This window comes from Geospiza fortis, unplaced genomic scaffold (assembly GCF_000277835.1).
Source record: "Geospiza fortis unplaced genomic scaffold, GeoFor_1.0 scaffold172, whole genome shotgun sequence".
Taxonomy (NCBI): Eukaryota; Metazoa; Chordata; class Aves; order Passeriformes; family Thraupidae; genus Geospiza; species Geospiza fortis.
In genome coordinates this window covers 10,887,805-10,901,309 of record NW_005054309.1, presented here as the reverse complement: position 1 = coordinate 10,901,309, position 13,505 = coordinate 10,887,805, and the positions used below count along the sequence as shown (strand labels likewise).

At 43.0% G+C, this 13,505-nt stretch overlaps 1 protein-coding gene across 1 annotated transcript; it reads left to right on the top strand.

The window, feature by feature from the left end:
- The first annotated feature begins 999 nt into the window (after nt 1–999).
- LOC102032763 lies at nt 1,000–6,806 on the top strand. Its single transcript, XM_031055441.1, is given in 6 exon segments — nt 1,000–1,029; nt 1,958–2,078; nt 2,081–2,172; nt 3,291–3,385; nt 5,605–5,695; nt 6,597–6,806. Coding segments are annotated over 6 exon segments (639 nt in total).
- Nucleotides 6,807–13,505: the final 6,699 nt, after the last annotated feature.

The window sequence follows — 13,505 nt, the reverse complement described above, 5'->3', positions numbered from 1 at the left end:
AGGAATTAAATGATGAACACCGTAAAACTGAGCCCCTTTTGGGACTTGAGCTGTTCTTGACTGCACTTTAAAGACCTTTGGCACACCAGCCAAACACACATCTGACATCCTCATACATCATTTACAGTCCTGGGTATTTGACATCCAGAGCGCAGGGATGTTCACAGCAGCTGGAAAGGCAGAGGAGCTGTGCCAAATCTCCCAAATCTCCCAAATTCCAGGGAAAACCTGCATTTCCTTGTCTGCACTCGGAGGCTGTTCCTAAGCATGTCGATTTCACTTCTAAACCATTGTCTATTTCTGTTTACTCACTCCAGAGTAAGATACTAAAATGAGAAAAAGTGTCCAAGCAAGAGGCTCGGGTTACTGATTCCTTATTCCTAAATACCTTGGACCACAACAGTGTTGTTTGTAGCTGGACAAGCACTAAACCTTTGCAGAAAGGGATGGTGCCAAGGGTCTGGGTCACACCTTCTCTGGAACTTCTCCATATGGAAGTGACCAGTATTTGAACAGCAATCTCAGACAGAATATGAGGTTACGGGCAAGGAATTGTTTTAGGAACATAAACCATTTTTAATATAATTTTATAATTTGAGAGTTGTAACTGGATGATATTTAAGATCCCTTCCAACACAAACCATTCTATGCTTTTCTCATCACTGACAACTTCAATACTACAGCAAGCAAAGAAATGTTCTGGCAGTCTCCTTATTCTCTTTTCATGTGGAATTCCTGGGTTTGCTCTTCCTGGGACAGGATATTTTGCCAGGGATTTAGGAAAAGTAGCAATTTTTGTAATAGTAAAATTATAGTCTCAGGGACTAGCAACACAAATATTCTTCTGCATAAATATTGAATAATAACAACCCAAAAATCAAATTTGAATACCATGTCATGTTTTAGTGAGTCTGCTCAGCTGCACAGCGCCATAGTGGGATAAAAAGTACTTGAAACACTACTCAACATTTTTTAAAACTTTAAAAGTTATTTTCAAAGATGGCTACAAAGTCTGGTAACTTCCCCAGTGTAAGCAGAATAAACTAAATATATCCTCCAGGCTCAGGTGATTTCTCAGTGTATAAATGTATTTTTATTGTTTAATTGGTTTAGGTCCAATGATGACAGTTCTCTGGAGAGGCAGCCAATTCCTGCAGGAAACTTGTTCCAGCATTTAAAGCCTGAAGTCTCATGGAAAGAAAAAGGAGTTTCTGGCTGATGAGCAAAGTGAGTTCTGATTTTACAGAGAATGATACTCTGTGAAAACAAATTTTGAAACTTTTTCAATATTTGAACAGTTTAGTGCATAATGTGGCATCATTTAGGGAATTTGGGGGCAGGATCACCCTCCATTTGCCTTCTGCAAGTTTTTTATGCTTCCCATGTGTCCTGTGGAGTGTTAAATAGCACAAACTGTTTGACTCAACTGTGTTGAGTCACTGATTAAGCTGGATAGATTTTTAGTGACTTTAAAGCTCACCTGGAATCTGAGTCATAACTTACTTCCTGTTTGTAGCATTATCTCCAAATAAATTGCATGGAACCAACAAATAGACGAATATTTTATATAAACATATTTTTTAAGAGTGAGTAGCATGTTCAGAATCTGGATAAGTACATTGTGACTTTTTCAGAATCACATTGAACATGAAAAATCAGAGTTCTGGTCTTAGATTCCGACAAATTCCCTGGTCTAGCTTATCCTGTAGCAGATTTCTGGTCCCTCAGTGACAGCAACCACCTCATCCACCACGAGCTCACACTAAAATGCTGCAGTGATGGAGTGTTACACATTGGATCCACAAAGTGTTTCTCTTTCTTGGAAGTGCAGCTTGTGTCTGTAATGAGGAAGAGGAGCAGCAGTGTGTGGGTGATGCCTGGCTCACAGGGGCTGTGTTTATTCCCTGCAGTCTGGCAGGTTCCTCTGGGGGATTGGGGCTGACTGGAGCTGCTGCAGCCGGGCTTTGCACAGAGGATGTTCAGCGTCCCTAACCGGATTTGGGGATTTGCACGGGCTGCGAATGGAGGCAGAAAGCAGCTCCTGGGACTGGAGCTCCGTGCAGGAGTGATGGCTGCTCAGCTGCTCTCAGTGCCTCCCCAGCAGAGAGCAGGAGACTGAGCAGGAAGGGAGCGCCCTGGATTTGGCACCTGCTGCAGGAATGTGCCAGGGATGTGTGGGAGGGCTGGCACAGGGCTCACTGCCGTCGTCTGCTCGCTGCCTGCTGCACTCCCCTAAGTTGAAAGTCTTAAGCAGTTCTCAGATTCAAACATGAGTAATCTTGCCTGAAGCCTTTTGCAAAAACTGCCTTTTTTCTTTTTCTTTTTCTTTTTTTTTTAATTTTATCTTGGATATGTTCCTCTATCTGCATAATACAGATAGAATAATATGCCAGAGAAGCATGTTGTTCATGTTTGCAAAAATATTTGGTGGTTGACAAATGAGCTTGATGTACTGTGCTGTTGTACTGACTTGACACTAATCTCTGCCACTTAGAGCAAATGAGAATAAATCACCTCTCCTCTCTTATCTTCTCCACCCTGAGTTGTGTGTGCACTTGCAGCTCAAGCTGGCTCAAGGTTTATTTAAATCCATGCTTCCCCAGCAATCCTGTCCTGCCAATTCAGTTTGGGTTGGGAAAAGGTCAGGAGCAGCCCTGGACTTGGCACTTGCACAGTGCTGAATCACTTGGTCACTGTGTTCAGGTTTCAGAATGCAGGTAGGACATGACAAAGGAAGAGGAGGAATGATCTCAGCAGCTGAAAATGCCTGGAAGAAAATGGGGTTGACTCCAAAGTCTGTTCCCATAATGGGGATATAATTTACTGGCCTGCTAAAAGGGCTGTGGAGATCAAGTGGAATAAAACCACGCTCGCTCAGCTGTTGAGCTGCAGAAATGTGAGCTGAAATATTAATTGGAGAGGGGCTTTACATTAAAACTGTCATGTTTGTGAGCACGGAATTCAGCAAGGCGTGTCCAGTGGGCTCAGGTTTGGGATTGCTTCCTAGTCCTCACTGTCAATCTGAACCACAGCTCTCCAGTTCAGGGGCTTTAGTGGAGTTGTGAGCTCTCTGTTCATTCTGAGCCCTTCTGTGTTTAACACAGGCTTCTCTTATTTCTGCCATCTATAAACCAAGTCATAATTGCCCAAATATTTACACTGATGTTTGTTTCTGGCAGTGATTTCATGTTTGTCATTCACATTATGATTATGAAGCAACATTTCTGTGCAGTTGAGAGGTATTTCAAATTACTTGCCTACTGAACAAGCAAATGTTTCATTTCCTTCAGATTGTCACTGCTGCTTTTTATGAGAACAAGGACCTAATTATGATTTCACAATTTGTGTACTGTAAGCTCAAGAATCAGAAGGTGTCAAAAGATAAGTTTTTACAACAATAAAATGTTCTCCATGATGTAGCACAGTCTTTACTGAGAGATTTTCCTACAGCATCTAAGTGCCTTTTATTTCAGAGGGAACCAAAAATGGAGTGTACAAATTCTGGAGTTCTGAGACCTGTTGCCTCCAGTTTTCCTTTCCTTCTCATTTCTGACCCACACACATCTGTGAATATTTTTCCATGGAGTACTTTCAGTTGATATAAAAAATGCAATAGATTTTTGGAATCTGGTTCCACATTTTAACTGGTTCCATGGTTTTTGTGGAAATGTGTGGGAGTTGAAACCAAGCCTCATTTCTTTGTGGGGTTCAGTTGGTTTCCTCCCCATTGATTGAAAGTGGGCTTTATTTGCTTATAGCATAAAATATGTTGACATCTTCATGTGTCCTGTTTCAATATATGCATTTAAAAAAACATATTCCAGGGAATGAAATTACTGGAGTAGCGCTTGAGCAAATCCTGGTGGTGGCTGGAATGTTCAGCCTGCCCAAGGACTACTGTTTTGTCTGAAATGGAAGGCAGCTCTCTTCACTTTGTATCAAATCAAAACCATTAACTCATCAATTTAAAAAAAATTATGAAAGAAAATCCATGGTACAGCAGAGGTAACAAAAAGCTGAAGTAAACCAGATGCCTCCCCACAAGCTAAATGGGGGTAAAGCAGATTCAATATGGAACTGATAATAAATCTGGAGATAGGGCAGGGATTTCCTTCCTGCTGCCTCCTCTGGACACAAACCCAGGCTTTGGAGCATGGAACAGCCACTGCCTGGTCTGAAGTGACCCAGTCATCAATATCTTAGTGAGATTTTACTAATTCACATTCCAAATATCCTTGCTTTTGCAGTTTTTTTTTATCAAGATGTGTGGAAAGAAAGTTACATTCTATTCTATTCATCAATTTTTTTCATTAGCTGTTATTTAATCATAAATTAGATATCATACATAATCATAATATAAGAGAGAAGGTGCGAATGAACAATTCCTGTCAGGAGCAATGTCCACCAAGGAGTTCCCCAGCAGTTCCTCCACTGCCACCCTCAGCACTGCAGCAGTGAGCAGGGCTGGGCACAGAGCCCAGAGAAAAGGGGTGGAACTTCCCCTGCTGCCAAGAAAAAGAGACATGAAATTCTACCTTTACATTTGCATATTTGTACTGCAAACAGAAAGTGACCTCAAATCAACAGCAGATGTTATTTTTCAGCTAATTTGTTTGTGTGTCATTCCAGGCAGTCCCAGCCTGAGGAATTTGGGCACAGCCTGGATTGTGGGGTGTGGAGCTCTGAGTGGCACTGCCCTCTGTCAGCTGCTCCTTGGGAACCAGCAGCACAGGACAGCAATCCCAAGGAATAATGTCAATTCTTACCTGTTTCCATTAAAAAAAAAATTTAAAAATCCCACCCAGAAGTGTCTTGAAAAGTTTGTGTACTTTAAAAAAATCCGGAGGATTTTTTAACAAGGATTTAGCAATCAGGTATGTGGATGTTTTTCCCACCCATCCCAAAATAAAGAAGTTATAAAATTGCTTCTTTCAGCAGCTTCCCAGGCTTGTTGTGTCCTTTGGGCCCTGAGGATGCGCTGCTCTGAACTAACAGAACATAAATGTTGTGTCTCTGCCTATGGGAAATGCTGTAAACATCCACGTGGAGACCACAAAAAAAAAATCAATAAAAGTGGAAAATCACCATTGTACCTGCTGCCGTCAGTGGAGCAGGAAAGTTCACAGCCCATTGCAGCAGTTTGATGGCCCTCCTGCTAATGCCAGGGAAATAATTGTAATCCTGCAGCACGGCCCAGCAGGGAGGCAGCTTATTTTCAAAACACAGCCACAGTGAGAAAACCAGCGACTCTTCAGCTGTGAAAAACTAGTAGTTTGCTTCCTCCAGACAGGATGATTTTATATTTTTTTTCTTGTGGCTCAAGCTACAGTTTTTAGTTTTGATTTGATTCATTGTGCCCAGGCTTTTTTAGCAGGAGGACTGGATTGATATCAGTGTCATATCCCAAACCTGGCACCAGTTTTGATCTGCACTGTTGTGAGATGAAGATTAAACCCTTCCTCGCCCTCTCTGGTCACCTGAAGAGCAGCACTGCCCTGCCTGAAAGGAGCTCTGTCCACAAACTCAGCCGTGGGCTCTCAGTTTAATCCTCTGAAATGCCTCGGAGCGTTCTTGCCAAAATCCATGTGCTTCTCTTGTCCAGAGCTCTCCTGACCTGACTGAAATGCCAGCCTTCATTTGTGGCTCTGGCTCCTGTGTTGTCCTGGGCAGCAGATTCCTTCAGCTCTGTAAAAACGTCAGTGGCTTTTTGGCACTTGTTTATTTGATTTTCTCTTCCTTCCAGTGTTGGGTTCTCCCTCACACTGAGCCCTCCTCAACTCAAATCCCCACTTTGCTTTTGTGACTCAAAAAAGGGGGTTTTTTTTCCTCCATTCAGAGAAGGATGATGAGAATTTTAGGAAAACACTGGTCTTTGCTGGAAAAAGATTGATTGGCAGGGGAAGAATTTACAGCTGGATTTATCAGCAGAAATCTGCTTTCTGTGATTGTTGTCATGAGCAAGTGGCATCCCACCTTTTCTTTCTCCAAACTATTCCATCCAGGGAATAAAAGTTAGAATTAGAGGAAAATTTGTTTTAAATCTTAGCCCCTTTTCACCAACATGCCATTACCTTTCACCACAGCCTCTTCACTATCACTATATTTTAAAAAACCCAACAAACACATCAAAAGACCAGAAGATTTTACTTTGTAAATTATATACAGACATTTTAATTGATTATGGAACTGATTAATTAATTTTTAAGCCTGTTGATATTCCCTCTCTACCTGGAATGGCAAAGTATTTTCAAAAAGATGTGCTAAATACACTGCTACAGCAACAGATTCCTTAAAAACTAGTTACCATTTGGAAACAGATATTACCCCTGCTGTTTGCACTCCCACAAAAATGCCATTAACCAGAGATCTAAGCACTGTAACAGTTCCTGAATGTTCAGAGATTTGTGCTGAAAGTCAGAAAATTCAGAGCCCCAGAAAGACAGGACAAGAATGACTGAAAGTCTTTGAATGGGTTATATCACAAAATGCCCAAATTATCTCTAACTGACTACTGTGGGTACATATTAACATTTCAACATTTCTTTGTATTTATAAAACTGTTATTTTAATAATCTGTGTATAAAATTTGTGTTTAGCTCCAGAGAAGATGCACAGAAAGTGCCTTTTACCTGCTCTTTGCCTTGGCCATGATGGGAAACTGCACCTGTGGACTGAGCCTTGCTCTAAAGATGCCAAACCCCAAATCCTCCTGGGCTTTCTACTTTGTTCACCCCCTTCCCTAGCTCATTGGGAGCTTTGGAGTTTTGTTCCTTGACATTTTGGTATTATTTTCCTGTTACAGCTAAAGATTCGGGGTGGGCTTATTAATAAATAGATCAGAAATTGATTCTTTTTAAAATCACATTTTTTTCTAACCTGATCATAAAACCTTCTTGCTGAACAATAATTTGTACCCTTTCTATAATGATAATTCTTAAGAATAGCAAGTTTATAGAAAATAGCAATATTAAAGCTACTTTGAACAGGTTAATTTATAACTTGAAATCAATCAGTAGACACTAAAAGTTGGGAGGGGTTGCACATGGTGCTGGGGTGTTTTTATATTTAATATATTCACAGCCAGTGTAGTAGTTATTGTTAGCCATGTTTTTTCCAGGTGCAGTATTGACACTTTGTGCTCTAGAAATGAAAAGCAAAATCTTTGGAGAAACTTTTGTACCTTGGCTTCAAACATCTGGTGAAAAGAGATGGATTGGGACTGTGCACTACAGTCACCTGTCTTGTTACCAGAGCTTGGATTTGCACTTAAAAGAGAAAAAAAAGGAGATTTTCTGATTTTTTTTCTGTAGGAAGAATTGTAGGTTTGTGTGTGAAAACATCTCTGTGCTTTACTCCATGAACTGCAGCCATAAACCAGGATGGAACAAGGAGGGATTCCAGGCATTTTGTATTAATCCATTCCAGATTAAATGCAAGTTCTTCCCCAAATTTACCTGGAACTCTTCCAGGAGTTCTGATTCCCAGAAGTTATGATTCCAGTTGGCGTTGTCTTTCTGATTAAAGGAATTTCAGAAGGCTCTGCAATCAGAGGAGTGACCAGACAGCCCCTGGCCTCGGGATGGGCCCTGAAATTCCAGTGCCATTCCCAAGCCTCAGGTTGTGGGCTGGGTAAAACCTTCTGCACCACGGAACACAATCCCCCAGTGAGCTGGGGACACTGAACTGTGGGTCCTGCCTGTTCTGAAACAAATTCTGCTTTTATCTTTTATGGGACAGTGCATTCTGTGAGCAGACTGTGGGATTCAGGGATTATTCCATGAACAAACTCCTGACTTTCTCCTGCTCCAGCCCCCAGCTGGAAACATAAACCAGGCAGTTTTTATTTACCCAAAACCCCCCAGAACTTGATTTTGATGACCCTCACAGTACATTCCGTACAGATTTGCAGATGCTTTTCTATGATAGACTCTGCAAATCAACTTTTTATTGCCCCCAAAGCTCCCCTGCTCCATTCCCTGCCCCAGGACTGCAGTGCCAGCCTGCACATGACATCAATTCCTGGGCTCTGCCTTGATTGGGGTCTGAATCCAATCTTGTTAATAGTCCTCCAGTTCAAATTGTATTGGAAACAGATGCTTCCAAATCAGGTTGAGGAGCTTACAGGAATCTGGTCAAGTATAAAGTGTTGGTTGGGAATGGATGAAGTCTTTGTAATCAAGAGAAAACAAAAGCAGACCTCCTGCTTGGAGAGCCCTGAAGGTAAGGGAGGCACTGCTTTTAGAAAGAGCTCCACTGCTGCCTCTTGCCAAGCAAGAAAATAAAAATCTGACAAATTTATCCATCACTTCAGTCCAGAAACCAAAGGATGGGCTCACCTGGGTCTTGGAAAACAGGAATTAACCCCAGAAGTCCTAATTTCTAAGAGGGAGGTGTTTCATCATTGGTATTTGTGTAACAGTCTGTTTTGAGGAGAAATTGCCTAATTCTGGTTGACTTTATTCCTGATTGTGTCCAGAGTTTCATTAGGTGGAAAATAAACCCTCATTTCTCAAGGTCCAAGGCAGGATTAAGAGTTCACTCACTCTGTGTCTGCTGCACTATTCCTGTGCTTCCATCTGACACGCACTAATCCTGGAAACAAATGGGCTCCTGCTCGGGCTGGAGCAGCAGCTCCAGGGCAGGATTCCCCCAGAGCCCCTCAGCCTGGGTTAAAGGATAACCACAGCCTCACCCCAAAGCTGTGCTGGCTGCACTTAAAGGGGTCTGGTTGCACAAACAGCCAGTTATTCCCATCATTAATGGGAGTGTCCAGCTGTCTGTAGAGCATGAGCTGCCCTCCTGTTCACTTTGAGAGGAGTTTCATCTCTGCACATTTCAATTATAAATTGGACAGAATTTCCTTTTCCAGTCGATGTTTCCTCCCACTTTGCAGCAGGAGATGGTTGGGACTCCTCGAGGTATTCTGGGGCTTGTCAGAGATGCTAAACCCAGGTTTGGATTTTAGTAGAACTTTATGTTCTGTGCATGACTATTTAATGTTTCCCTTGTACACATGGCTGCAGTCCTACTTGCTTGAAAATCCTAAATCAGTCCAGCCCTTGGTCTTGGAGCAGCACCATCCTGAAGCTGCTAAGAGCCTGAATCTAGTGCAAGTTTTTCTGGAAAACTTCATCCTTTCCTCTTATTTCCTCCCCTGTGTCCTTCTTCCCCTGCTCCCTCCAAACCCAAACAGCTCTGCTTTGTGTTTAGTTCAGAAAAAACCCTTCACCGAGATTTTCCCCTTATTTTTTAGCTTTGACATCACCCTATTGTCTGGGAATTGTGTCCAGCTCTTCCACATGTTTTCCTTTTCATTAAACATGGCCAGGCTGTGACTGGATAGCCAGAGTTTATTCAGCAAGAGCCAAGCTGCTGTACACAGGCTTCTCGTGCACCTTTGGAATCCTTTCTAACCCTCCACAAAACATCAGGCTCTGCAATTTAATTACTGGGCTAAAAATAGAAGCCTGGCCTGACAACTGAGCCAGGAGAGTTTCCCAGCCAGACACTGAGCTTCTCTGCACTCCTGTAAATGCTTGGGGTTGCCTCCAGTTTTTAAACTTAGTTTTTAAATTCATCTCAGATTTTTAAATTGCCAGTACATTGTTTAATTTCATGGAACAAATTTGCTGCAGTAGCTCCGTGGCAAGTTTACCCTGGAACCCACTTTGGGTGTCTTCTCCACCCTGGGCTCTTTATTGAGGCCTGAGAGTTCCTGGATTCAGTATTTTGGCAGTTTAGCTATTATTATTATTATTGTTGTTGTTGTTGTTGTTGTTGTTGTTGTTTTTACAAAGAAGCAGCTGATATATTTGCTGCACAAACATTCTGGAAATGCTCTTTGATAAGCTGCACATAATGGGTGTTTATCATTTATTCACCTGCAGAGCTCTGGGGCTGTTGCCAACCTGGTGAATCAGGGTGCTGCAGCCCAAGGGCTTGGGGGTGCCTTTTCCAGCCTTAAAACCTCCAAGGTTCTGGAATTCTGTGGTCCATGGTGGGCCTTCCAACAGATTTTCCCAGTTCGCAGGGAAGCCTCTGTTAGAAACCAGAGTGGTTTGTACCAAACTCAGAACTCAGGTACAAAACTCCTCAATTATCCAGCAGCACTTGGGGAGAATTGTGATTATTTGGTGTTTAAGGGCTGCCTGTGCTCCAAGCCAATGACTTTACTGCAGAGCTGACACCATCAGGAGAAAGGACAAGGACACATTTGTTAATTCTGTTTAGATGAGCAGGGTTTCAATGGCCTGCTTTACAATGGGGATAAATAATTATGTCTAATTGCACAACTCGTGCTGAAAGCAGCTCTAAATGTTGAGTCATTTGTTGTCTGAGTGTCAGTGCCTGGAAATTTGACTGCCTGGAAGTTTTGCAGGAGATGAGAATTGTGTTTTGTGACCAGGCCCTGCTGAGCTATTGCTAAGAAGAGTTTTTTAATAATTTTTAGTAACTTTTTCTCCTTACCAACCTCTCCTTTTATACATTTGTGGGCTGATCAAGAAGCTCCTTTGATTTCAAGTAACTTAAAGGGACACAATATAAATTTTGGTATTAAATAATAAAAATTAATCAAAAGTAAATTTGTTTTTAAATAATAAACTAACGGATTCAATGGATTGTATTTAAATTCCTGCCAAAAGCACCCCCTGAAAATGAAATGTTTTCCCTGTGTTTTTGAGGATCCACCTTGGAGAACTCCATTACTTTATTAGTTTCAGTCTGTATTTCCCTGATTTCTGGAGTGAGTAGAAGGAATTAAAAATTAACCTTTTCAGTCCATAAATTAAAATGCAATTTGTTGTCCTCCCAGATTTATCTGCTGTACACATGAGATTAGCAATCTCCTGCCTGGCTGTGATTGAAACCATGGCTTGTTCCTTCTTAATGCCCTTAGAATTTGCTCTTCCATCATTTCTCCAAAGATTATTTCTCCTTTTATTGCTGCTCTGTGTAATCCTATTTTGGGATGTCTTTTTATCCCCATTTCCTACTGCTGGTTAGAACAGCCAAATGTGGGGTGTATAAAGTTGCTGTGATTTCATTTGAGGCTTTTGACTGAAAAGAATTTGAATTTTTGCACGTGAAGCAGTGGGAGTTATTTACTGGTAGGTCATATATAAGTAATTACTGTGTATGGGTTAAATCAAGGCTTCAGCTTGAGAAAATGTTATTTCCATGCTCAAACATTCCAGGTTAAAGGCTGAAAGGCAGATCCTGATCACCTCTTCCTTAATCCCAGGAAAACACAGCATGGAGCTCCCATCCCAGCTACTTTATTGGAGAGCAAAGTGCCTTAAATCTTCTTGATTTATTTTACTAATTCTTCCCTGGTGCTGCTTGTAATCCGAGATTAACAGCATTGTTTGCTAATTTCTTTGTTTTAACTATCATGGAAATCTCATTAACTAAAGGAAACATCTAAAATGTCTCCAGGGCTTTATTTCTAAACAAATTAATCCCATTTTAAACAAATTCACCCCACCACAGTTCTCTGTTGTTGTCAGCAAACTCCTCCTAGACTGGAGTTACTCCTGGTTGTTACATCCCAGGTTTGATCCCTTCAATAAGAAAACTGTGTCTAAAATAAGAAAACTCTGCTTTATTTGCACCTTCTGCCTTTCTCCTGGAATGTGAGGTTTTCCTAAGTCTGTCCTGGAGTTCCTCTCCCCAAACTCGTATTCCTGGGAAGGGAAGTTGGTTCAGCACGAATGTGTGCTCTGTGCTGGGATGAACTGGGATTGCTGCTGGAGCAGCCCAGCTCCCTGCTCTGTGCTGGGATGAACTGGGATTGCTGCTGGAACAGCCCAGCTCCCTGCTCTGTGCTGGGATAAACTGGGATTGCTGCTGGAACAGCCCAGTTCCCTGCTCTGTGCTGGGATGAACTGGGATTGCTGCTGGGCTGTGTTCCCTGCCCCGGGAGGTGACAGGGATGCCCCCAGACACTCCCTGGCAGCACAGCCTCGCTCCCAAGGCTCTGGACCTGTCCCCTGGAAGCTGCTGCAGTTTTCCAAGTCCCAGTCCCGGAGTTTCCCAGCCCTTCTGCCGGGTATGAGCCCCATCCCAGCCGGGAGTCAAACCCAGCCCCTGCTGGGGGGTGTTAAGGGAATCTTAATGGCACAGGGAGGATTCATGAATATTAACAGCCTCGAGTGCCTCGGTGTCCATCGTGTGGCTGCTGTGAGAGGCTGCTGGAAATATATGGGCCGGAGACAGGGCATTGATTCATTCCAGGATGAGGGGGGTCGCCCTAATGTGCTCCAAACAGCTTTTAAATAATGACTGTGGAGGAATTAAGACCAGTTTAATCCGACTAAATAATACTCCTAATGATAAACCATTAAAATCAAGTTGACTTTTAGATTCTAGCAATTGTATCAGACAAGGTGATTACACTCACCATCAGTATTGATAATCATTAAAATAGATTAAACCATGGACTGGGAAATGAGAGATGCCGGGTGACTCTGGCAGAAACGCTGCTTTGACTTTCCAGCAGGGCCCCTCCTGCTCCCTGGAACTTCTGCTGCTCCCTGGGGATTCAGGCGCTGTTCTCCACCAGCCTCAGAATGAGCAACTCTTGAAACAGCACATCTTATCTCAAAATGTCTTGGGAGGGTGGCTGCAGATGACAGGAAGGAAAAGGATTGTGTGGTCTTGCTTTGGTCCACCTGCTCTGCCTGGAGCCCAACCCTTGTTCTTCTATTTTCCAGGGAACACATCCAGAGGGAATGGCCCTCACTGGGAACTGAGCTTTGATTCCTTCAGCAGCAGCCTGAGGTTTCTCCTCTAACAGAAATTCTTGTAGATGTGGCCCAAAGTGACTCTGAGGAAGCTGAACATGCAGAGCTGCCCCGAGCAGAGCCTCAGCTCTGAGCAGGACGTGCTGGACATGAGCCAGCCCTAAAGCCACCAGCCCACAGGGCCAGGTGGTCTTTGAGGTGCCCCCCAACCCAAACCATTCTGTGATGCTGACAATGGGAAGGACCAGAAGCAGCCAAGGCAGGGGGGAGAGGAGGAATCACCTCATCAGAGCTGCTCTTTTCCTACCATAGGCAGCACCTCTGCCCTGTGGATTGGCCAGAGACCCAGAGCTTGATGATAAAAATCCCCTCCACATGAAGAGAGAAGGTGTTCTGTGAGTGGACAATGCAGAAGAGCTCTTGGAAAAGGGATTTCTCCGTGTTCCAAAAGGCTCCTTGGCAATGGAGCCTCCCCCTGCAGTGCTCCCTGTGAGCCACCTCATCCCTCTGAGGGCTCTAACTGAGCCTGGCGTGTTTGGGGTGATCAGGGCAGCGTGGCTGCTGCTCTGCTCTGGGAATATTGATATGGAGCACTCACTTGTCTGTGCCTTCAATTGCAAAGGGCTTTTTAAAATTGATTACTGGTCTGGCTCAAGTTATTGGATGACCCTGTAAATACAGAGCGAGGATGGGCGTTTTATGATGTCTGACTTCCCTACAATATTTTTTTATTAAGTAAACGGTAATGGAAATATTGGGTTT